At 49.3% G+C, this 23,803-nt stretch overlaps 1 protein-coding gene across 1 annotated transcript; it reads right to left on the bottom strand.

Annotated features, from left to right (window-relative positions):
- Window positions 1-12: 12 nt before the first annotated feature.
- KANK3 (KN motif and ankyrin repeat domains 3) lies at window positions 13-6,741 on the bottom strand. The gene is made up of 10 exons (XM_079771556.1): window positions 6,680-6,741; window positions 4,725-6,002; window positions 4,546-4,645; window positions 4,169-4,366; window positions 3,985-4,069; window positions 3,250-3,466; window positions 1,344-1,483; window positions 1,053-1,253; window positions 871-969; window positions 13-174 (listed from the first exon to the last, which is right to left on the bottom strand). The coding sequence occupies exons 1-10, from the start codon at window positions 6,711-6,713 to the stop codon at window positions 97-99; spliced, it is 2,430 nt and encodes an 809-aa protein (XP_079627682.1). The 5' UTR covers window positions 6,714-6,741; the 3' UTR covers window positions 13-96.
- Window positions 6,742-23,803: the final 17,062 nt, after the last annotated feature.

A 23,803-nucleotide genomic window follows, 5' to 3' on the forward strand; every position in this document is an offset into this window, starting at 1 on the left:
ACAAGATACAAGTTTAGTTAGAAATGTCTTATTTATTAAGAAAGAAGGTCAACCCTTCACCACCCCACCCTATCCAGGTCCATTGTGCGAGGCCGTTCATGGAGACTGGGGGTCCTCTCCATTGTCGCTGCTTCCTCTTTGACCAGGCATGGCCGTGGGAGAGTCAGGGGGCGACTGGTGAGAAAGGTGGTGGAGGTCATGTCACACTCTTGTGGACAGAATGCTGTGGGTTTCAGATGCCATAGACTCAAGGATGCTTAACTTAGTGGAAGTCTGGTTCCTCTCCATTGTGGTCATGTCTAAGGAAAAGCTCCTTCACAGTGGGGCCAGGCTGCCTAGGTTTGAATCCTGCCTTTACCCCATCTGACCTGGAAGAGGCACTTAACCATGCTTCCTTTCCCACATCTCTGCTGGAAAGAGCAGGGTGGGCAGGCTGATTTAGCCTTGAGTATTACTCTTTCCGCTTTGAGGGACAAACTGGGTGTTCCCTACCTGCCGGCTGCTGGCAAGCTGATCCAGTCTCCAATTCTGAAGCTCTTACTTGCAGGCAGCCTGCATCCTCTTCCCCAACCAGGCCTAACTACAAAGGGTCCTTAACTCCTTTGCTATGAGCCTCTTTGGGGGCAGTAACTGACAGAGAAACTACCAGGCCGCCTCTGATCATAGATCAGGTCACTTTCCCTCTGCAGGCCTCGGTCTCAATCTATAAAATGGAGGAAGTGTCCCAGACACATAGGAGATTAAACCCCCTGTTTCTCCCACCATTTCCCTGAGGGAGTAGGAAGGGGAGACCTTCCTAGAGCATGCTGGGTATCCTCACACAATGTGCAGCTGTCAAGTTTTGCTGCTTGAGGTTGGAGCTACACTCACCGGGGGACCAGGCTGGCCTGAACTCAGGTGGGCGTGCAGCAGAGCAGCCACCTCATCCTGCTCAGCCTCCAGAGCCATGGCCAGGGCACTGGTGCCCTCCTGAAGAAAAACGGACAGTTAGGTCAGTGAACCAAGGCACGGGTGCCCTGCCTACCCAACCAGCCCCACCCACAGCAGCTCACATTATCCAGGAGGGCAGGATCGCAGCTTGGCTGGGCCAGTAGCAACCGGACAGTTTCCAGGTGTCCGTACTCACTGGCAAACATCAGTGCTGTGGCTCCGTCCACGTCTTGCACATTGACATCTGCCCCACATGCTAGCAGGGCTGCTACCATGTCCTGTCGGCCATGACTGATGGCCAGCATGAGGGCTGTCTGCCCTGTCTGAGGAGTGGGGAAGACAGGACTGGGTGCGTTTTAGGGGAAGGGAGGTCAAAATCAGGGTTGGTTCCTGAACTGTAAGAATCCACGTACCTGGCTAGCCTTGGCATTGACATTGCCCATTTGGAAGAGTCTTTGGACCACAGGCATGTCCTCCTGCCCAACAGAGGTGAGTGCAGCTAACATAAGGGCTGAGTAGCCTGCTTGATTCTGGCAGTCAACATTGCAGACTCCTAAGAGATAGGGGATCAGTCAACTAAGCCCACACCCCTAGCCCAACCTGGGTCACCTCTCCCAGTCTCTGGTTCATTTGTGTTATAGGTGGTCCCCATGCATCATGAATTGACTCCCCTTTGCCTACAAGGTTCTCACACCAAGTACCATGTGGCTCCTCCCTCCTATTCAGTGTTCTACCCTCTCTCCACCTGGCACTCAATAAGGGATGTTTATTTTTATGGCTACAAGCCACCATTGTTCCCCCAGAGAACTGCCAACTGGTTCACCTTGATCCAAGTCCCCCTCCTTTCCTTGCAGCAGCCAGAAATAGTTCAAAGAAATTTGGTCCAGTCTATTTAAAACCTTCCTGTTGACTCCTGGAATAAACGCTATTGTCCACCATGACCTGTGAAGCTGTTAACTTATGTTCCTCTGGAATCCTCCCCTTCCCTAAGCCTGTGACATTGAATGTGTCCTCCAAAACATGAACTGTAAATGTGACCTTATTGAAAACAGGCTCTTTGCAGATGTAACAAAATAAGGTCATGGTAGGCCCCAATCCTGTATGACTGGTATCCCAAAGAGATGGGTTGGGGCCAATGGCTAGTGGTCCCTTAAGATTGAGGATGGTTGGAGTTAGGGAATAGGAGAGGAAGCTGAGACCTCAGGGGGGTGAAAGTTGCGAAGAGGGGTGTTGGGGAGTAAGGTTATAGAGGAGGTGACATCAGGGTTTTAAGGTGACCTTTCAAGTGTAAGGCTGATACATCAAGGTGACAGGAGAGGATCAGGCCAAGGAACTGAGAAGCCAAGTTGGAGGGATGGAAGGAAAGCAGCCCCTAAGTGAGGTTCATTGAGGGTTCAGGGTCCTGGGGGAGGTTGGACCAGGCTGACACTGCAAGTGGGTAGGGTTTTGGGGGATACTGGTGGTGACGGATGGGGAGTTGGCTGAATGGAGTTCAATACAGGGTGAAAGCGTCCAAGGAGCCTTGGGTTTCATGAATGACAGCCAATCCCCCTTTAAGGCAGAGGATGCCCAGAAAAGTACCAATGCATCACCCCCTCACAAGCCCCAGCCTGGTAACCAGCCCAGAGTAGCTGTGACCTTCCTTTGGTCACCAAGACCTGCAGGCCCAGAGGTTACTGGGCCTGAGGGAGGGCACTCGGAAGGGCTCTTGGGCAGTTGGTCCCATGGGCAAAGCAGCATGGGTGGCCCACTCCAGCACTACCTGGTGCCTAGTCTGCTCTTGGTACTTGTCTGGGTTCTGCAACACCTGGGACCATGTATCTTCCTGAGGCAGGGGATGGAAATGTGTGAAGTGGAATCAGAGGATAAGGGACAGTCCCAGACCAGGATGGTAGTCACAGCCCTGACCAGTGAGCACCTTCCCTCAAGATTGGAAAGGCAGCTGGCTGGACATGTGGACTTAGGAAGCACCAGGGCTGGGGTTTCCTACTGCATGCCTGACACACACAGGTGTTCCAGCTGTCCAGGCAGGGAGATGATGCATTCCCATTTCACCGTTAAGGAAGCTAAGAGATAAAACAATGCCCCTAAATTTAGGGCAACATAATTCAAAAGCCTGGAAAGTGAGTGAAGGGTCAGGGGTAGCGCTCAGGTCAGTCCATGTTGGCTCTTGAAACACCCAGTGAAGGATGGTGGTCCCATCTGCCTGGCCAGCCCATCTCTGTACATTTCTCCAGGTTTTCCCAGCTGCCCAGGCTCTCCTTTACCTGTCCTCCACCCCATTGCCTAGTGCCCTGCCCACCCCTCCTCCATGCTGACCAGTATCCAGCAGCAAGCTGGAGATGGCAAGGTTCCCATGGGACACGCTGTAGTGCAGGGCTGTGTTCCCGTTGCCATCCGCCAGGTTCACCACGTGGGCCAGCAGCTCCTGTCCCAGGCGTGCTACCGCCTGCAGGACCCCGGCTACAAGCTCAGCCTGCGAACGGCGCTGGCTGGACACTCGAAACCACTCCAGGGCCACCAGGCGCGCTGCACCCTGCCGGGACAGGGGAAAGCATCAGCGACGTCCCGGTGCCATGGCAGGGGTGGTACAGAGTTGGGGTTGGAAGTCCAGGCAGGGGGAGGATGGTCACTGCTTGTCCGAGGAGGGCCGTGGGGACCCATGGGGCCGCACCCCTTTGGAAGAGGGAGTACATTGGGCCCCGGGCTCACAGGAGCAGGGATCCTCTTCTGGGGAAGAGCCTGTGGGGAAGCCTGGAGTGGAGGAAGGTGAGCGCTTTTCTTTGGGGGGGGGGGGGGAGAGTCCGAGAGTGGGCCTGGGGCTTTGATCAGTGCTTGGGGCGGGATCCTTTTAGGGAACCAGGTAAGGATCAGCATGGTCCTGGGAGATTCCTTTAGAGCCTGGGATTGGTGGAGGTCCCAGGCGCTAGGGGACGGAACTCCAGACCCTCCCCCAACTCTAGACAACAGAGGCGCTTCTCTAAGGACATCAGGGGAGGTCCTTGGCGGACTCAACGACTTCATCTGTAAAGGACTGTCTCCTCCCGCACTCACGCTGTCACGGGCGACTCCACGGGGCCGGCTCAGCTGCCGCTGCAGCGCTGTGCACGCCTCCCTCAATCGCGGGCTCAGTTCGCACCTACCGAAGAGGTCGGGAGAGGCTCAGGAGTGGTGGGGGTGGGGGCGCGGAAACTGGAAAGAGAACAACGGTCCCCACTCGAGTTCTGGCGCTGCTCACCTCCCCTGCGCACCCGGTTGAGGCTCCGGCTCCGGCTCCGGCTCCGGCTCCCGAACGACTCCGCTGCTGGGAGGTCCGGGGGTGCCCGAGTCGGATCCCTGGCCGCTGTCGTCCTCAGAGCCACAGGAGCTGCTCCTCGGGGGATCGGCAGCACCATCTTCGCTGTCACTGTCTTCCTCACTGGATGAGCTCTCGTACCTGGGGGCAGTTTGGGAGGCATCTGCTGAACCTCCCCTGTGGGCTCGTTCCCGAGTCCTGCCAGGTGGGATTGGCTATCCCCATTTCCCAGATGAGAAAACTGAGGGGTAGAGCTGGAATTCAAACCCCAGACCATGTTCCCACAGATGCTGTCATGAGGGGCGGAGGGAAATGCTCACTCTCCGTTGGTGACCCCAACAAACTGCAGGCTCTTGGGTCCGGGGCTGGGTTGGGCGCCAGGTGTTCCGTCTCTCCTCTTCATGATGGATTTGAGGATGCCTGCCAGGGATCAGATAAGGGCACTGAATTCGAGACCAGTGGTCATCAAGCCAGGGCTCCGGGAGAGGTCGGGACTCACCCGCGGGCGCTATGGCCCTGTCCCCATCTGGGAGTCCAGATGGGCTCTGCGTCAGGTGAGGGACCTCCGCGGGAGGCTCGGTCTGCGTGGACTTCTCAACACAACCCCACGGGGTCTGGGTTGCAGCCTCGCGCGACTGAGACTGGGCCGCTGCCTCCTCCTCCGTAGCCTCTCGGGCCTCCTCCAACTCTCGCAGCCGGCTCCGCAGGAGCTCGCTCACCCCGCACTGGTGCTCCAGGCTGGTGCGCAGCAGCTCCAGCTCGCGCTCGGCGGCAGCGGGCAGCCCCAGCAGCGCCTCGGTCACCCATGCGTCCGCCTCAAGGGTCTTGGAGACCGCCTGCACGCTGGCTTCCCGGGTCTCCGGCACTGCCTGGGCTTCTGCCTCTTGGGTCCCCAGCACGGCCTGGATTCCAGGCTCCTGCGTCTGGGGCTCCCGGTCGGGGGTCCCTGCCGCCCCGTCAAGGACCTGGAGTGCGCCCTCGCTGCGCCTCGCAGCTTCCTCGTCCAGGCCGTCCGCCCGGGGACTGGCCCTGGCGCGAACGCCGCGCTCGGAAGTCGCCAGGCGTTCGGTGAGCCGCCGCAGCTGTGCGAGCTTGTCCGGGCGCGCCTCGGCCTCCACATCGTCTTCTGGCTGCCGGCGCGCAGCCAGCAGCCTCGCCTTCTCCGCACGCAGCACGCGCACCTGCTCCTGCAGCTGGGGCAGCGCGCGCGCCTGGTCCTCGAGCTCGCGCAGCCGCCGCAGCGCCAAGGCCATTTGCTCACGCACCATCTGCAGTTGCGCTGGGCCTGGCGAGGCAGGGGCGGGATTGGCGGCGGAGCCTGGGGCTGGGCTGCTGCGGCCCGAACCACGCGGGCTGCCCTCGCGCTCGCGCTCGTGCGCCTGCGCCAGCTCCAGACGTCGGCTGGTCTCCAGGAGCATGTCCTCGACGTGCGGGTTACGCACCGGCACGCGCGGCGACAGCGGCGGCTGCAGGAACCAAGTGGGTGCGCCCGGAGAGAGTGCACCCGACGCTCCCCCGTCGTCACTAGCCAGGGACTCGCTGGATGTCCAGGTCCCTGGGCTACGCGCGCCCGTGATGCCGACCCGGCGCGCGCGGGGACGGCGTGCCGGCTGGGCGCTGGGGGCGCGACGGGCGACGGGGCCGCGCTCCAGCTCCTCCACGTATTTGAGGAAATCCAGGTCCAAGTGGAAGCCATAGGGCGTCTCCACCGTGTAGGATGAGCTCGGGCTGCGGGAGCCCCCGATCGGGCCGTGGCACAGGCGAGAGCCACCCAGGTCTGCGGGTATGACAGGGGTGTGAGGGGCGTCAGGCCAGGGGTACCCCTCCCCACCGCAACACACTGGCAGGGCTCCTTCTGCACCAAGCCATTACACACCCAAGGCTCAAATGCCTATGTGCACCCAAATAGTCATGCAAACACACGTTTATTGAGGCTCCTGCTACATGTCAAGCACTTTTCTGAGGACAAAGCATCGAACTAGACAAACATCTCTGTCTTGTAGGAGACAGATAAACACCAACATTACAAATGGTGCTTAGGGCAATAATAAGGTGAAGTAGAGAATAACTGGAGGAGGCATGACTTTGGCTCTCCTCTTCAGGGCCAAGTGATGAGGGGGAATCAGCTGGGGAAGAAGGTTCCTAAAACAAAACAGCCCATGCAAAGGTCCTTGGAGGTGGGGAGGGGGGGACAGGGTGGGCTGGAATAAAGGGTGAGTTGAGGGGTTCAGAGCAGAGTAATGGAAGAGAGGGGGAGAGGAGTAGGAGAGGTGAGATGAGGCCAGACAGAGGGGGACTCCCGGGCCATCATGCGATGTTAGATTACATTCCACATGTGACAGGGCAACACAGAGGGCCCCTCTGGCTACTATGCAAAGAAGGGAACTGCAGAGTTGTGTCCACACACCAGCACCAAGTGTGGGCCTGTGCACACTTACCATTTTGTACACTTACCAGGCAGGTTCTGATTCAGGGCAAACTTGGCCATGTTTCCTGGAGTAGCCACCAGACACACCCTGAAAAAGTCCCCCAGAGAGGGTAAGGGTCAGGCCCTATCCTTCTGGCTGTGACTCAGGTCAGCCTGGATTCTGAGTAACAAACCCAAGAGTTCTTCTCCAACAACCCACCCCACACACCAGTGCCCTTTTCTCCATCCTCCCTCAAGAGGCCTTGAAACTTTGGAATGAATGAATGTGGGAACACCCAGGTGCTAGGCCTCAGCCTGCTGGGCAGGAGGAGAAAGGAAGAGCATCAAAAGGAGAGAGGAGCCCTAACCGGTTTGGCTCAGTGGCTAGAGCGTCGGCCTGCAGACTGAAAGGTCCCAGGTTCGATTCCGGTTGAGGGCATGTACCTTAGTTGCAGGCACATCCCCAGTAGGAGGTGTGCAGGAGGGAGCTGAGCGATGTTTCTCTCTCATCGATGTTTCTAACTCTCTGTCCCTCTCCCTTCCTCTCTGTAAAAAATCAATAAAATATATATATATATTTTTTTTTTAAATGAGAGGAAAGTAATTCAGAAAACAAGAGTAGCCCAGCTGGTGTAGCTCAGTGGTTGAGCATCGACCTGTGAACCAGGAGGTCATGGTTCAATTCCAGTCAGGACACATGCCCAGCTTCTGGGCTGGATCCCCAGTAGGGGGCATGCAGGAGGCAGCTGATCAATGATTGCCTCTCATCATTCATGGTTCTATCTCTCCCTTCCTCTCTGAAACTAATAAAAAATATATTTTTTAAAAAAGAAAAGAAGCCCAGCTGGCATGGCTTAGCGGTTGAGCATTGACCTACAAACCAGGAAGTCACGATTTGAGTCCCAGTCAGGGCACAAGCCCAGGTTGCAGGCTCGTTCCCCAGTGTGGGAGTGCAGGAGGCAGCCGATCGATGATTCTCTCTCATCACTGATGTTTCTATCCCTCTCTCCTCTCCCTTCCTCTCTCTGAAATCAATAATTTAAAAAAAAAGAGTAGCTGAAGGTGGGAGTGGGTATGGGTGTCATTCTAGATCCGAGTTTTCTGTCAATCGCTGAGGAAAATCAGAAATTAGTCATCACAGGGGTGGAATGTGAACCTTCAGGAGAGGAAGGCAAGAACTGGAAGCCCTCGTGGGCTCATTAAGAACTCATCTGGTCAGATTCTACAGATTAAAAAACAAAAATACAGAATCACTTGAATTTTTCCCTTGGACAAATGCAAACAAGATATAACTGCATGTGAATTTTTACCAAGCTCACCTCTGAGACCTTTATAGGAAAGACAGAGAGTTGGGGGCCAGATGCACAAAGGATGCAAATCAATGGATACCTGTACCCCTGGAATACCTCTAGTGGGGTGCCACAGGGCTCTGTCTTTGGCTTGTAAGAGCTTGTAATGGAACCACAAGCACCCAGGTTGTCAGAGCTGAAACTATGCCTGGGGATGGAGGAAGAGTAAATCAGGGTGACATGATGGAGGCTCTAAGAAACAGGGAGACTGAGACACATCTAATAATGTGCTATTTTACAAGAACAAATATTGAGTCCCGAACTTGGATTCAGAAAGCACAGGGTGAGAAAGATGGGGCTTTAAAGAGCTCACATGAAAAGCCTCACGGAAGGGCCAGCCAGCTGCCAGTATCAAGTGCCTACTGTATTCCCTGCTTGGTTACCTGTAATCCTGTGCAATCCTGCAAGGTAGATAGTCACATTTTACAGATGGGGAAACGGAGGTACAAAGCAATTACGTCAATTGTGGGAAACACCCTCTGCTCATCTTCTGGAGACCTTTGCCTACCAGACCCAATCTGACCTCTCGCTAACCCACTGCTCGTTTGTGCTAAACTAACCATCTTCCCACTTCCCACCTTTGTCCAGCCTGGGTCCCTGACCTCCTCCGCCCAGAGCCTCTTCCTGTCCCAAAGCAGCTGTTTCCTGCCCCTTATACCAATTGTAAGGGTGGACCAGCAGGACAGCTGGTCATCACACAGAACATTCAGTGCCTCTCAGGACTTGTTTTTAGGAAACTTCCAGAGAAAAGCTTGGCCATGGAAAAGGCCTGGGCGGGGGATTAGAAGGCTGGGCTTTTTCACACACAGCTCGAAGTGGGACTGAGTTGGGATCAGCCCCCTCCTCCAGTGATCGGGTAACACCCAAATCTGAGGTGCGGGAACTCAAAGAATAGCTGTGGGCCATCCCTAAGACCCAAACCACCCCAGCAGCTGGACCCAGAGGCTGGGTGGGGAAATGGGTGGATACTCCAAGAATGGTAACGAATAATAAAAACACTTTTTCCATTTTCAATGGACCAGCTTGAATTCTAGGCAATCTGTAGGTATTAATTAACTTAAAAAAAAAAATCCTAGCTAAGCCCTCTGAGGTCGGTTTCTTACTATCTTTCTCCTTTATACAGAGGACGAAACACAGATTAAGTGATGCTCCCAAGGTCACATTCAGGCAGAGGCAGGATTTAAACCTAGGCGGCTTTGCCACTGTTTCTGCATTGGCCATTCCACTTGATGGCCTTCTAGAAACAGCCCTTCCCTCCCCGACGACCCGCCCAAGCTGCACTCATGCCGGTCCCCGCGTGTGTCCCCGATGGCAGGGAGTGGGCTCCCCCCAACCCCCTCCCGGCTCCAGGGGCTGCAGCCTCCCCGGAGTTGGGGGATTGGGGCGTGCAGCTGCCCTCCTCTCTCCTCCGCTCCCGCCTGAGCTGTCACAGCTAGATTCGGGTCCTCTGCCTGAGGCCCCCTCATTAGGCCGTCAGAGCTGACGCCAGACGCCCCCACTGCAGCCCCGGGGACTATTTCTGGACTCGGCGCTGTGATCACGAAATACCGCCGGCAGCGCAGCTCCTGGTCCCGGGGAGGGGACTCTCCCCGCAGCCCTCACCCCCACCCCGCTTGAGGCCCTGTGTGGTGGCACCCCCTAAAGTTGGAGCGGAACTTGCACACCCCTGAGGTGGGGGTGTTGGCTGATGACGGAGTGAGGGGGAGGTACTCAGGTCAGCACCCACCACTCCCTCGCCGTCCCCCCTAAACGGCCTCGCAGGGACAGAGCCGTTTCCTACAGGAAACGCTGCCGGGCGGTTCCATCCGCTGCCCATTGTCTGCGGGCCCGGTGGCCGTCCGTCCCTCCCCCAACACCGTTTCCGTATCACCCCACGCACACCCAGGTCCAGCGGGAGGGGCTCCACCCGCGTCCCCAAGCTGTCCGGGAGAGACGCGGGGAAAGATTGGGGGAGTCGGCTGGGGAGCTAGGGGGCGAACGAGCCCCCACTTGGCTCCCGAAGGGCGGGAGGAATCCAGAGCTCCCCATTCTGCTCGCTGCCCACTTGGGGCTCTCAGTGTGGGAGGGGTCCCAGCCAGAGGTCTCGGCGTCCGCCCCGTCGCAGCGCGCTGAGCCCGCGGGGGGCTGGAGGCGCAGCGCCACTTCCCGGGGCGCCCCCTTATCCCGCCCAAGATCCTCACCGGTGGCCCGCAAGCAGGCGATTTACCTGATGCCGCAACCACATCCGCGCCCGCACCCGAGCCCGCCCCCTCGAAGCCCGAGAACAGGTTATCTATGCCTTGACCCTAATTGACGGTCACTCCAGCCAACCAACGCCCGGCACCCTCCGAACTGTCCAATAGTGAGGTGGAGTGGGCCGGCGCCGCGAAGGTGGGAGAGCCTGGGGGCGGGGCTTGGAATGACTGTCCCTGAGGGACGGCAGGACGGAGCCCTGTGGCCAAGGGCTGCCCAGCGAAGGGCTAAGGACCTTGGGTTTGATCCACTGGACATTAGAGAGCCATGGAAGGCTCTGAGCAGGAGATTCACTGGGGGGATTTGTGTCCCCTTAGGGCAGTGATGGGCAACCTTTTGAGCTTGGTGTGTCAAACTTGGCCAAAAAACTGAGCATAACTTGGGTAGTGTGTCACTTTGAGGAAAAAACATTATTTCGCAAATGTTTCATCCTCAGGAGCAGCAAATGTTTCATCCTCGGCATGCGGCCGCCTCAGCGGCCGCGTGTCATCAGAAATGGCTACGTGTGTCAGTGCTGACACGCGTGTCATAGGTTCGCCATCACTGCCTTAGGGACATACACAGTGCCAGGTACACAGTAGGTGCTCAATAACACTAAAATAATCAGGGGGGGAAAACAATCTGTACAGTCGCTCTAGATAATAATATATTCCAAATGGATTAGAATGTTAAATGTAATTTTAAATCATTAGTTCAACGAACATTTATTGCACACCTACTGTGTGCCAGGGGCATTGGATAAAGCAGTGACCAAAACTGCTTGGAACATCCTTTGGATGGAAGCTGGAAGGACTAATGCTCAGATCCCAGTGTCTGGGTGAGGTACCTGGACCCTGGATCTTTCCCACCACAGGGTCTTTGCACATGCTGTTCCACCTTCCTGACCTGTCTTCCCTGCACATACCTACCTGTCCCACTAATGCCAGCACCATAACGACAGGGAATTGATTTATTTTGGTCACTGCTTTATCCAATGCCCCTGGCACACAGTAGGTGTGCAATAAATGTTCGTTGAACTAATGATTTAAAATTACATTTAACATTCGAATCCATTTGGAATATATTATTATCTAGAGCGACTGTACAGATATTTTTTTCCTGATTATTTGTGTTATTGAGCACCTACTGTGTACCTGGCCCTGTGTATGTCCCGAAGGGGACACAATCCCTGTCATCCTGCACCTCAAAGCTGAGAGGCAGAGGCAGACTCAAGCTAAAGTTTATGGTAAGGGGATGACGAGTGGGAGCTGGGGTCTATGGGAGGAGAAAAGAGGGGTAAAACCCTGACCTGGAGGGTCCTGTGAGGCAGCCTGGAGGTGTAGCATTTAAGGAAGGGTGCTCCAAATAGGAGAAAGTGCGTGTGCAGAGGAAGGGAAGAAGGAAGCTCCCTATATCGAGGACTTTGACTAGGTCATTGTGTTGGTAGGAGGGTAACTGAAGGGACAGGCTGAAAGGCACATTTGAAGCTTCAGGCTTTATCTGATCAATGGAGCCCTGGAGGCAAGTTACTTATTCCAGATTCCTCTGTGTTGTCCCAGTGCCACTCCACTCTAACACTGTAGCTTTAGAATGTATTTCAATACCGGGTATTCTTCCTTTTAGAAAATTCCTGGGCTATTTCCACTGTCTTTTTCTCATGCACATAAACTGTTTGTAGAATTCTGTCAAATTTTCCCGTGAACACTTCATTGGAATTTAAAGAGTATTTTTATTGTAAAATAGAAGCAAACTCAATAAACTACATAAGGCCTGGCCTGTGTGGCTCAGTTGGCTGGGCATCATCTAGTGCACTGAAATGTTCCCTGTTTGATTACAGGATTCCAGGCTAGGGCACATCCCCGGGTTGCAAGTTCGATTCCGGATCCCTGGTAGGAGGTGTGCAGGAGTCAGTCAAGCAATATATCACTCTCACATTAATGTTTCTCTCTCTCTCCCTCTCCTTTCCTCTCTCTCTAAAAATCAATAAAGAACCTTTGAAAAAATAAAGAGTAAAATAAATGTATAGCTTAAGGAATATTGAAGGGAGGTTCTCAACCAAGGTGATTTTTAAAAAATATATATATTTTATTGATTTTTTACAGAGAGGAAGGGAGAGGGATAGAGAGTTAGAAACATCGATGAGAGAAACACCAACTCAGCTGCCTCCTGCACACCCCCTACCGGAGATGTGCCCGCAGCCAAGGTACATGTCCTTGACCGGAATCGAACCTGGGACCTTTCAGTCCGCAGGCCGACGCTCTATCCACTGAGCCAAACCGGTTAGGGCCCAAGGTGATTTTTAAAATATATATTTTTATTGATTTCAGAGAGGAAGGGAGAGGGAGAGAGATGGAAACATCAATGATGAGAGAGAATCATTGATCCGCCGCCCCCCTGCAGGCCCCCTACTAGGGATTGAGCCTGCATTCCGGGCATTGAACCATGACCGCCTGGCTCATAGGTCGACACTCAACCACTGAGCCATACCAGCAGGGCCCAGGGTGAATTTTGATTGCCATAATGGAGAAGGGGAAAAGATCTAGTGGGTGGAAGCCCGGGATGCTGCTGAACACCCTACAGTGCACAGGGTAGCCCCCCACAACAAAGGATTATATAGCCTGAATGTCAATAGTGCTGAGTTTGAGAAACCCAGCTGGGAAGTGAACATAATTATAACCCCCGCCCAGGTCAACATGTCTCCAGCTACCTCAGAAGGCCCTCCATTCACCACATTCCCATCACAGCTGCCTTCTTCCTTCGCAAAGTAACCACTGTTGTGACTTTTGTAGTAACCACTGCCTTGCATTCCTGGATAGTTTATCACCCGAATATGAATCTCCTGACACTGTAGTTTTAGTCTTGCCTGTTTGGAGACTACGAAACCTCTGTTCTTGTCTTATTGAAGGAAAGGTTTCAATCACGAGACAAAGTGTAGCAAAGTAGGTAAGAATTTAGCCCTAACCGGTTTGGCTCAGTGGATAGAGTGTCGGCCTGCGGACTCAAGGGTCCCAGGTTCAATTCCAGTCAAGGGCATGTACCTTGGTTGCGGCCACATCCCCAGCAGCTGATTGATGTTTCTCTCTCATTGATGTTTCTAGCTCTCTCTCCCTCTCCCTTCCTCTCTGTAAAAAATCAATTATATATATATATATATATATATATATATATATATATATGAATTTATTGACCACAGCAAAAATATACTTAGGGCAGTGAAACAAGGAAGGCCTAGGCTGGGCTGCTTTGGCTCGCTGAGAGGTCCGAGAAAAGGGGGGCTTGGAGACAGGTTCAGGGGGTTAGCCCAGGATGAGCTGCCACTTGCAACCATTGCTCCCCTGGTTGCAAGTCTTGTGGGGACCCTTAGAGGAAAGATGGGAGAAGGGAATGGCAGGGGCATGCTCCGGTGGGGGCGAGCTCGAGATGTCCTTCATGCTGAGCATATTTATCTCTCTCTTGCAGGGAGAAATCTTAGGTCTCACAGGAGGGTCTCAAGAGAACATTTATCAGTTTTCTAGGTGCGCTCTTTCATGCTCTCCACTGATTGGTCAACACCAGGGCAGGGGTCATTAGTCACTGTAGCTGGTCCTGAGGCAGCTACAGCATCACGTGTCTGGTTTTGCTGCTTTTCTGGGCCTGGAGCTAAAATAAACTGAGGCCCAGATGTTATCTTTAGGGAGGAAAGGGTAGGGGGTCTAAACTGCTTGACGAGCGATATGCCAGGGGAGGATACGTTACCCTGGGGATGAGGTTCTCGTTTTCTCAGTTTTGCCCCTTTCTAGGTATCCCGAGCTTTTTGTCCTGGTGAGTTCCCGTACCTGGCCCATCGTCCTTGCTCTGGTCATGTCTAACTGCCTGTAACATTGCCCATTCCAAAAGAAAATATGTATTTTCTTTTCTTTTTTTAATATATATTTTATTGATTTTTTTACAGAGAGGAAGGGAGAGGGATAGAGAGTTAGAAACATCGATGAGAGAGAAACATCAATCAGCTGCCTCCTGCACACCTCCTACTGAGGATGTGCCTGCAACCAAGGTGCATGCCCTTGACCGGAATCGAACCTGGGACCTTTCAGTCCGCAGGCTGACGCTCTATCCACTGAGCCAAACCGGTTAGGGCAGAAAATATGTCTTTTCAATCTCTGTTAATTCACAGGCCCCCTACATCCCCTTCCTTCCCTTGAGATAAATCCAAATACAACTCAGGCTATTTGTCCTGAGGTGTTTCCTACGGTTGGGGTGTCATTGATTGCACCCTCATGACGCAGTCCAGTATGTTGCTTTGTCTTCCCTACGCCCTGCGCATTGGTGGTTGGTTCTAGAACTGGGTTCAGACTGGGGTTTAATTCCTTGGCACAGCCACGGGTGGTGTTGTGTCCTTTCACCAGGAGGCTCATGCTCTTTGACTGTCTCTTTTTACATGAGGTCAGCAGCCACTGAGGTTGCAAAACAGTGACCTTTCTCCAGCAATGCTCCCCTATTTATTAGCTGGAATTCTTCCTTTGCCAGATGCTTCCTTTCCCGTACTCCCTATGTGGTTACCCAGTGAACATCCCTATAGAAAAGGCCAGACGAGGGCTGGCTTCTTGCACTTTGTATACCGGTGTTCAAAATAATGAACGATTCCCCACAACCCTCTGGCGTGATGAACTGGGTTTTATTGTTGTTGTTAAGTCGTTATGAGCTTGTGGAGAAACACACCTTGCTTCAGTCCCTGGCACTTACCCTCCCTGCGGGGCACACCTGGCTGAGGAAGCTTGGTGGGTTGGAACTTTCAGAAGTGACTCTGGTCATCTTTGATAGTTTTCTTACTCTCTCGTAGGACCAGATGTCACAGGTTCATCTTGGACATATTCTGTGGCATCAGCCAGAAACTACGTGAAATTCTGGTTTCTGTTAGTGGGAAATATAGTAGTGTGGGTGCTAGGAATACTCATTTGCTATTGTGTCTAGACTTTTTTCAGTGAGCAAAGCTAAGTAGGGAGGATGTATATATAATACATCCAGATTGGAGAGGGTGCAGGTTGGGCTGAGGAACACACACACACACACACACACACACACACACACACACCCGTGCACGAATTTTGTGCACTGGGCCTCTAGTATTTTTCATAAAAATGACTAGCCTATAACTTTCAAAAATGTCAGTGCCATGAAAGACAAAGAAAGGAGAAAATAATGTTCCAGGTTGAAAGGACGTTAAAAAAGAATGATATCTAAAGGCAATACATGATCCTGGATTGAACCAGGGACCTGAAAATAAAAACTGCTATAAAAGATATCATTGGATGACTGATAAAACTTGAATAAGGTATGTAGCTTAGATAGCAATATTGCATCGATAATAGAAATTCTGGTTGTAACCATTACACTGTGGTTATAGAAGCAACGGTCTTCACTGCGGGCAGTTCTGTTATCCAGGGCACATCCAACAATGTCTGAAGATATTTTGGTTGTTACTACTGGGGGTGTGTGCTGCTGACATCTAGTGGGTACAGGCCAGAGATGCTAAAAATTGTACGGTGCCCAGGGCAGCCCCCCTACAGCAAAAATCACCCAGCCCAAGTGTCGACAATGACAAGATAGAGAAACCCCCTATAAGGAAATATAAATGGAAGTATTTAGGAATATAAAGGAGTCATGAGACTGGTTCTCAAAAGGCTCAAAAAAAAAAAAAAAGCAGAACACACGTATCTATTCCTCTCCCTTTCTCTCCCTCTCTCCATGGGCATTCTTAACGTTTCCCAAACACATTAAGCACATTCCTGCCTCAGAGCCTTTGCACTGTCTGTTCCCTCTTTCTGGGATGTTCTCCCAGGTATCTGCCTGACTTACCCCTTCACTTCCTTGATCAAACTTCTTCCTCTTCTGTTTTCTTTTCTTTTGTTCTTCTTTTTTTTTTTTTTTTAGAATTTTTATGAGTTTATTTGAGCCAAACTGAAGATATATGCCAGGAAGCAAGACCTCAAATGCTCCTCTCCTCAAACTCTCTTTTCTTTAAATATATTTTTATTGATTTCAGAGGGAAGGGAGAGGGAGAAAGAGGGAGAAACATCAATGATGAGAGAGAGTCATTGATCGGCTGCCTCTTGACGCCCCACACTGGGGATCGAGCCCGCAACCCGGGCATGTGCTCTGACCAAGAATCAAACCGTGACTTCCTGATTCATAGGGCAATGCTCAACCACTGAGCCACACTGGCCGGGCTCAAACTTCATTTTCTTAGTGAAACCTTTTCTAACCACTCTATTACAAGCCTACCCCATTGGGTATCTCCCTTCTTGGGTTTGTTTTTCTCCCTATCACCAAGTACTTATCACCACATAACACACTGTATATTTTCTTTATCTGTTTATTGTGTGTCCTCACACAGTAATTGTGTCAGCTCCATTCGGGCAAGGACTTTTATCCCTAGTACGTGGAACAGGGCCTGGCACACAGTAGGTGATCAATAAATGTTTGATGGAGGAATGAATGACTTGCTGTTAAATGAGATGGACTAAAAAAAAGAAGGTGGAGGAGGAGGGAAGTTGCTGTTCATCACTTCTACATTTCCCCTTTGGTTTCTCCTCTGAATCTCTCATCTTCTAGGACAAGACCTCTAGGTCACTTGGGGTGCCCCCTCGGGGCTCAGGAGTCGCCCAAGAGGGTGCATAGCGCCCAGGACCATTTTCCTTCCCTTAGCAGGAGCCCAGGACCGAGGTAAAGGAACGAGCAAGGGTAGTTCTCATATCCGCCACGAGGGGGCGCTTCTCCTACGGCCAAATACAGGAGCAGCGCTTGCCCGCGGAACACCTGTGAAGAAATTGTCCTGAAAAACAATGCCATCTTTAGCTTTTTCTTATTGTTATTTTTAAAAATCTCTAAAAATTGCCCTGGCTGGGTAGCTCAATTGGTGAAGAGGGTCGTCCCTATAAAACCAGGTTTCAGGTTTGATCTCCAGTCAGGGCACATGCAAGAAGCAACCAATGAATGTATAAATAAGTGGAACAACAAATAGATGTATGTCTCTCTCTCTCAAAACAAATCAACAAAAATTATTTAATCTCTAAAAATTAGCATATTAATTATAGAATTTTAAGAAACTAAAGAGATAAATAAAAATCATTGCACCAGCCCACTTAGGAACTCAATATTAATTTATCTACATGTTTTATTTTTTATCACCATTTACTTATTCACAATTTTTATTTCAACCTTTTATTTTGGACAATTTTTAACAAAAAAGGTAGAGAAATACACTAATGCCACTAAACTGTACACTAGAAAATAGTTAAAATTATAAACTTTAGACCTAGCCTATTTGGCTCAGTGGATAGAGCCTCGGCTGGGGGACTGAAGAGTCCTGGGTTCGATTCTGGTCAAGGGCACATATCTCAGTTGTAGGCTCAATCCCTGGCCCTGGTCCTGCGTGTGTGGGAAACAATTGATGTGTTTCTCTCACATCTCACAGCGATGTTTCTCTGTCTTTCCTCCGCCCTTCCACTCCTTCTAAAAGTCAATGGACAAATATCTTCAGGTAAGGATTAACAACCACAATCGCTGAGTCACACCGGCCGGCATCTATAAATATTTTCAATATGTATGCATTCTAGCAGATAAGGACTATTTATTTTTAAAATACCCATAATGGCATTATCATACTTTAAAACTTAAAATCATCAAATGTCCAGTAAGTGATCAAACTTTTAATTGTTTCATAAATGTCATAATTTGTTTCGTTTTATTACTTTAGTAAATCAGGATCCCAAAATGTCCATACATTGCATTTGATTGAAATGTTTTTCAAATATCCTTTGATCTAAAAACTTTCTCACCATTTCCCCCCAATTTATTTGTCAAAGAAAACAGATTTGTCCTGTTGCCTCTTCCACAGTTGGGATTTCCTTGCACTGTGTAGTGTCATTGGTGATGTCCTCCTGTTCTTTGTATTTGCTAAACAGTGGGACATAACTCAGGGCCAGTGTTGAAAAGAAAAACATACTGTGAGCCGCAGGTATGAGTCACATGTGTACATTTAAATTTTCTAGTAGGCATTTGAAAAAGGAAAAAAAAAAAGGTGAGATTTATTTTAATCATTTAATTTTAAACCAACACGTCCAACATTTAATTATTCCAACATGCAATCAATAGTTTATAGAATTAGTCAAGCAGTTTGCACTCTTTTTTTCCAAGTCTTCCAAATCTGGTGTGTAGTTTACATTTAGAGAACATCTCAATCTGGACTGGCCACACGTCAAGTGTCTGACAGTCACACGTGACTCATAGCTACTGTTTTGTACATTTTTTTGGAGATTGAGCCTTCTAGACATTTTATCTGATTCAGGTTTTGTTTTGTTTTGTTTTTTCAGCAAGGCGTAGCTGCCACTCTTTTGCAATAGAAGCATCGACAAATATCTTAATGAATGAATGGTTGTGCCCAAGGAAACTAAGCCTGAGATGACTCACCTATTTGTGTGTTTCTCACCAGCCTCTTTTCTCATAAACACATTTAGCAAGAACATTGGAATGCCACTGGATACATAGTTGAATTTCTGTATTTCTAATTCAACACACCCTATATACTTTCCCAGGTCACTAAATACTTCCTTAAAATAACTTGCAATTTGAAAGTGTGTTACACTCTATGGCTGTTCCTTATAGTTGAACCACTTGGGTTGTTTCTAGAGCATCACTATTACAAGTCATTGGTTAGGGAGATGGCGTAGCTGGTTCGTTAAGATATTGTGATTTGAATCAAATAATGAAGCATGAACATGAAACCATATATGTCCCTAGCCAGTGTTTTCCAATGGCTAGAGCATCGACCCTCACATGGAAGGGTTGCAGGTTCCATTCCGGGTCAAGGGCACATGCCTGGGTTTTGGGCTCGATCCACGGTAGGGGGCGTGCAGGAGGCAGCTGATGAACAATTCTCTCGTTGATGATGTTTCTCTCATCATTGATGTTTCTATCTCTCTTTCTCCCTTCCTCTCTGAATCAACAAAAATATATATTTCAAAATTTGCACATGAATGTCCATAGCTTTATTTGTAATAACCAAAAACTGGGAACAACCCAAATGTCCTTCAACAGGTGAATAAAGAAACTGTGGTTTATTCCTATCATCATAAAAATAAATATGCTGTAGATAATCCAACTGGGATCATCTCAAAGTAATTGTGCTAAGTGAAAGAAGCTAGAAAAAAAAATTATATTCTATGTGGTTCCATTTACATTAAGTTCTGGAAAACACAACCTACTCTGTAGTGATGGAAAGCAAGTGATGATTAATTACCTGAGGAAGGAGGAGAGGACAGTGGGAGGGGCTCCCGAGAGGCACGAAGAAGCTCTCGGGTGGGGTACATTGCCTTGTTTGCGGCTATAGTTTCACAGGCATATACATATGTCAAAGGTTATTACATCATGAACCTGAGATATGTGCAGATTATGGTATGTCAATTAGACTTCCACTTGCTGCTGAAATGTTTTCCCCACCATTTTTATGTTAGTCAGCTGGGGCCGCTATCACAAAACACCACAGGCTGGGGTCTTAAACAACAGACATGTATTTCTCACCATCCTGAGGCTGGGAGGTCCAAGGTCAAGGTGCAGGCAGTTTCTGGTGAGAGCTTTCTTCCTGGTTTGCAAACAGCAAACTTCTCTCTGTGCCCTCACATGGCAGAGAGAGTGTCTCTCTTTTAATAAGGGCACCAGTCCCATCAATGGGGCCCATCCTCCCAAAGGCCCTACCTCCAAACACCATCACAGTGGAGGGTTAGGGCTTCAACATAGGAATTTTAGCGGGACACAAACATTCAGTCCATAACAATTTATTTATTTATTTTAGATTTTTTTTTTTTTTCAATTTCAGCTTTGCTGTTTTTTTTTTGTCTCTTATTTTTTATTTTTATTAATTTCAGAGAGTAAGAGAGAGGGAGAAAGAGATAGAAACATCAATGATGAGAGAGAATCATTGATCGGCCACTTCCTGCATACCCCCTACTGGGGATCAAGCCCGCAACCCAGGCATGTGCCCTTGACTGGAATCAAACCCAGGACCCTTCAGGCCAATGCTCTATGCACTGAGCAAAACTAGGTAGGGCTAAGTTTTTGTGTTGTTGTTTTTTGGTGGTTTTTTTTTTTTTTTTTTTTTTGTGGATGCAAAGTTTATTGAGAGAAGCCAGTCCTGAGCACAATGGAGCAAATCCCCCAGAAGTCTAGAGAGAGAGAGAGAGAGAGAGAGAGAGAGAGAGAGAGAGAGAGAGAGAGAGAGAGAGAGAGAGAAGAGGAAGAGAAAAGGGGAGCTAAGATTTTTAAAATTGATTTTTAGAGAGGGAGGAAGGGAGAGGGAGAAAGAAAGAAACATCGATGTGAGAGCGCATTATCGATCAGCTGCCTCTTGCGTGTCTCCCACAGGGCTTGAGCCAGAAACCCGAGCATGTGCCCTGAGAGGGAATCAAACCAGCAACCTTAAGGTGAATGGGATGATGCCCAACCAACTGAGTCACACCGGCCAGGGCTACAATTTTTTTAAAAATATATTTTAATTGATTTCAGAGAGAAAGAGAGAAGGAGAGATAGAAACATCATTGAAGAGAATCATTGATGGGCAGCCTCCTGCACACCCTCTACTGTGGATTGAACCCATAACCTGGGAATCTAACAGTGATCTTTTGGTTCATAGGTCGATGCTCAACCACTGAGCCACGCCTGCCAGGCCATAACAATTTCTAAAATGAAAATGTTTAAACATACAAAAAACCCTCAAAAGTGATTATGAATAAACCTGGATAAACATTCTTTTTTAAAAATATATTTTTTATTTTCTTTATTGATTAAGGTATTACATATGTGTCCTTATCCCCCTATAGTCCCCCCACCCCCCGGCTCATGCCCTCACCCCCCTGGTGTCTGTGTCCATAGGTTAGGCTTATATGCATGCATACAAGTCTTTTGGTTGATCTCTCCCCTTTACCCCCACCCTTCCCTACCTTTCCTCTGAGGTTTGACGGTCTTATCAATGCTTCTCTGTCTCTGGATCTGTTTTTGTTCATCAGTTTTATGTTGTTCATTATATTCCACAGATGAGTGAGATTATGTGATATTTATCTTTCTCTGACTGACTTATTTCACTTAGCATAATGCTCTCCAGATCCATCCAGGCTGTTGCAAATGGTAGGAGTTCCTTCCTTTTTACAGCAGTGTAGTATTCCATTGTGTAGATGTACCACATTTTTTTAACCCACTCACTTGCTAATGGGCACTTAGGCTGCTTCCAAATCTTAGCTATTGTAAATTGTGCTGCTATGAACGTAGGGGTGCATATATCCTTTCTGATTGGTGTTCCTAGTTTCTTGAGATATATTCCTAGAAGTGGGATTACTGGGTCAAATGGGAGTTCCATTTTCAGTTTTTTGAGGAAACTCCATACTGTTCTCCACAGTGGCTGCACCAGTCTGCATTCCCACCAGCAGTGCACGAGGGTTCCTTTTCTCCACATCCTCTCCAGCACTTGTCATTTGTTGATTTGTTGATGTCAGCATTTCTGACAGGTGTGAGATGGTACCGCATTGTTGTTTTGATTTGCATTTCTCTGATGATTAGTGACTTTGAGCATGTTTTCATATGCCTCTCGGCCTTCCTTATGTCCTCTTTCAAAAAGTATCTATTAGGTCCATTGCCCATTTTTAAAAATATATATATTTTATTGATTTTTTTACAGAGAGGAAGGGAGAGAGAGAGAGAGTAAGAAACATCGATGAGAGAGAAACATCGATCAGCTGCCTCCTGCACACCTCCTACTGGGGATGTGCCTGCAACCAAGGTACATGCTCTTGACCAGAATTGAACCTGGGACCCTTGAGTCCACAGGCCGACGCTCTATCCACTGAGCCAAACCGGTTAGGGCCATTGCCCATTTTTTGATTGGGTTGTTTATCTTCCTTTTGTTAAGTTGTATGAATTCCCTGTAAATGTTGGAGATTAAACCCTTATCAGAGATAAAAAAAAATATATTTTTTAATTGAGTTTAGAAAAGAAGGAAGAGGGAGAGATAGAAACATCAATGATGAGAGAGAATTATTGATTGGCTGCCTCCTACATGCCCCACATTGGAGATCGAGCCCTCAACCAGGGCATGTGTCCTGACCGGGAATTGAACTGTGACCTCCTGGTTCATAGGTCGACGCTCAACCACTGAGCCACGCCAGCCGGGCTGGATAAACATTATTGAACAAAGTTTGTGTGGACACGTGACTAGGGAAGGGTGACTTCTCCAGCTATGCTGTTTAAACTTTTTGGGTTTGGGACAATGGAAATACATTATCCATTCAAAACAAAAAATTCAGTGGTTTGGACCTGGAGAGAGAACTAGGTTCAAATCTTGGCCCTTGAAAGCTGTGCAACTTTGGTGAAGTGTCTGAACATCTCAGATTCCCTAGTTCAAAAGGGAAAGACGTGTTCTCCTATCCAAGGCGGATTTGAGGAGGATGTGAGATGGAGCATGCGCGTGCTGGATGCTATAAATGTGCACTTAGACTTATTTTTCTTTCCTTAGTGAGCTCAGGGCTGTTTGCCCTGGGAGCAAAGGCTGCCAGGTTCACACACACATACACTCCCAGGCTGGGAAGAATTTGCTGTGCAGATAGGGAGGGCGTCTCAGTAGCAGCCACTTTGTTCCCTTCTGAAGCCTCAGTCCAGAAGCTGAGTCATCTCTGCCCAAGCCTCTGAGGCTCCTGCCCTCGGGCTGACCTTTCCTGGTGACCTGAATGTGACCAAGCCTGGCAGAAAAGGCCATGATCAGCTGCCGGTATGGTGGGGCCATTCCTTGGACAGAGGCACAGCAGCCTCTCTTGGGGTGTCCACATACTTAGCCCCAATGTCACTGGGCTCATCTAGGAAGAATCAGGCACGCCCCAGGCTATAGTGCATTTTCAGGCTCCTCCCCAATCTGGGTCACCCAATTCCTTACTGTCTTTGTCTGGATAATCTTGGTACCCCTCAGCCTCTGGCCCCTGTCCCAGGAAGCCTTGCCTGAGAAAATTGGTCTCTTCTTTGAGCTCTTATAGCTCCTGTGCTTCTCCCAGGATAGCACCGATCACCCAGTATTCAAGTTAAATGGTTAAAAGAATCACATTAGGTTAAAAGTTACAAACTTCCAGTTATAAAATAAACTAGAGGCTGGTGCACGAATTCGTGCATGGGTGGGGTTCCGAGGCCTGGCCGGTGATCAGGGTGATCAGGGCAGTCTCACCCAGTCCCTATCAGGGCCTCTAGTGTATATATGTCTCTGTGTGTAGTAATACATCTCTACAGGTATATGAATGATATATTTTTATACATACATGTATTCTGTTTTTGTGTGTGTTATATATTCACCTATGTATAAATGTATATATTATACATGTCTCTCTCAATAAATGTTTTATATATTAATATATTTGTGTGTATGTTACAGATGCATACTAGTATATGCCGATATATGTTTCATTTTCAAGAGAGAGAGATTGAGAGAATAATAAAGCAAATAGAACAAGTTAACAATTGGTGAATTTCCACGAAGAGTATGCAGGTGGTCTTTATACTCTTGTTGCAAAATTTCTGTAAGTTGAAATTATTGCAAAATTTAAA

The sequence above is a fragment of the Cnephaeus nilssonii genome, assembly GCF_951640355.1.
Source record: "Cnephaeus nilssonii genome assembly, chromosome: 5".
Classification (NCBI taxonomy): domain Eukaryota; kingdom Metazoa; phylum Chordata; class Mammalia; order Chiroptera; family Vespertilionidae; genus Cnephaeus; species Cnephaeus nilssonii.

What these genes read in the sequence shown, in the direction of transcription:
- KANK3 (XM_079771556.1), bottom strand. Translation starts at nt 6,713, where the DNA reads ATGGCCAAGTTTGCCCTGAATCAGAACCTGCCTG. An exon ending in CAGGGCCATAGCGCCCGCGG is followed by an intron (nt 4,646 to 4,724) that starts GTGAGTCCCGAC and finishes GATCCCTGGCAG; the next exon opens with GCATCCTCAAATCCATCATG. An exon ending in CAGGCCAGCCTGGTCCCCCG is followed by an intron (nt 175 to 870) that starts GTGAGTGTAGCT and finishes CTTTCTCACCAG; the next exon opens with TCGCCCCCTGACTCTCCCAC.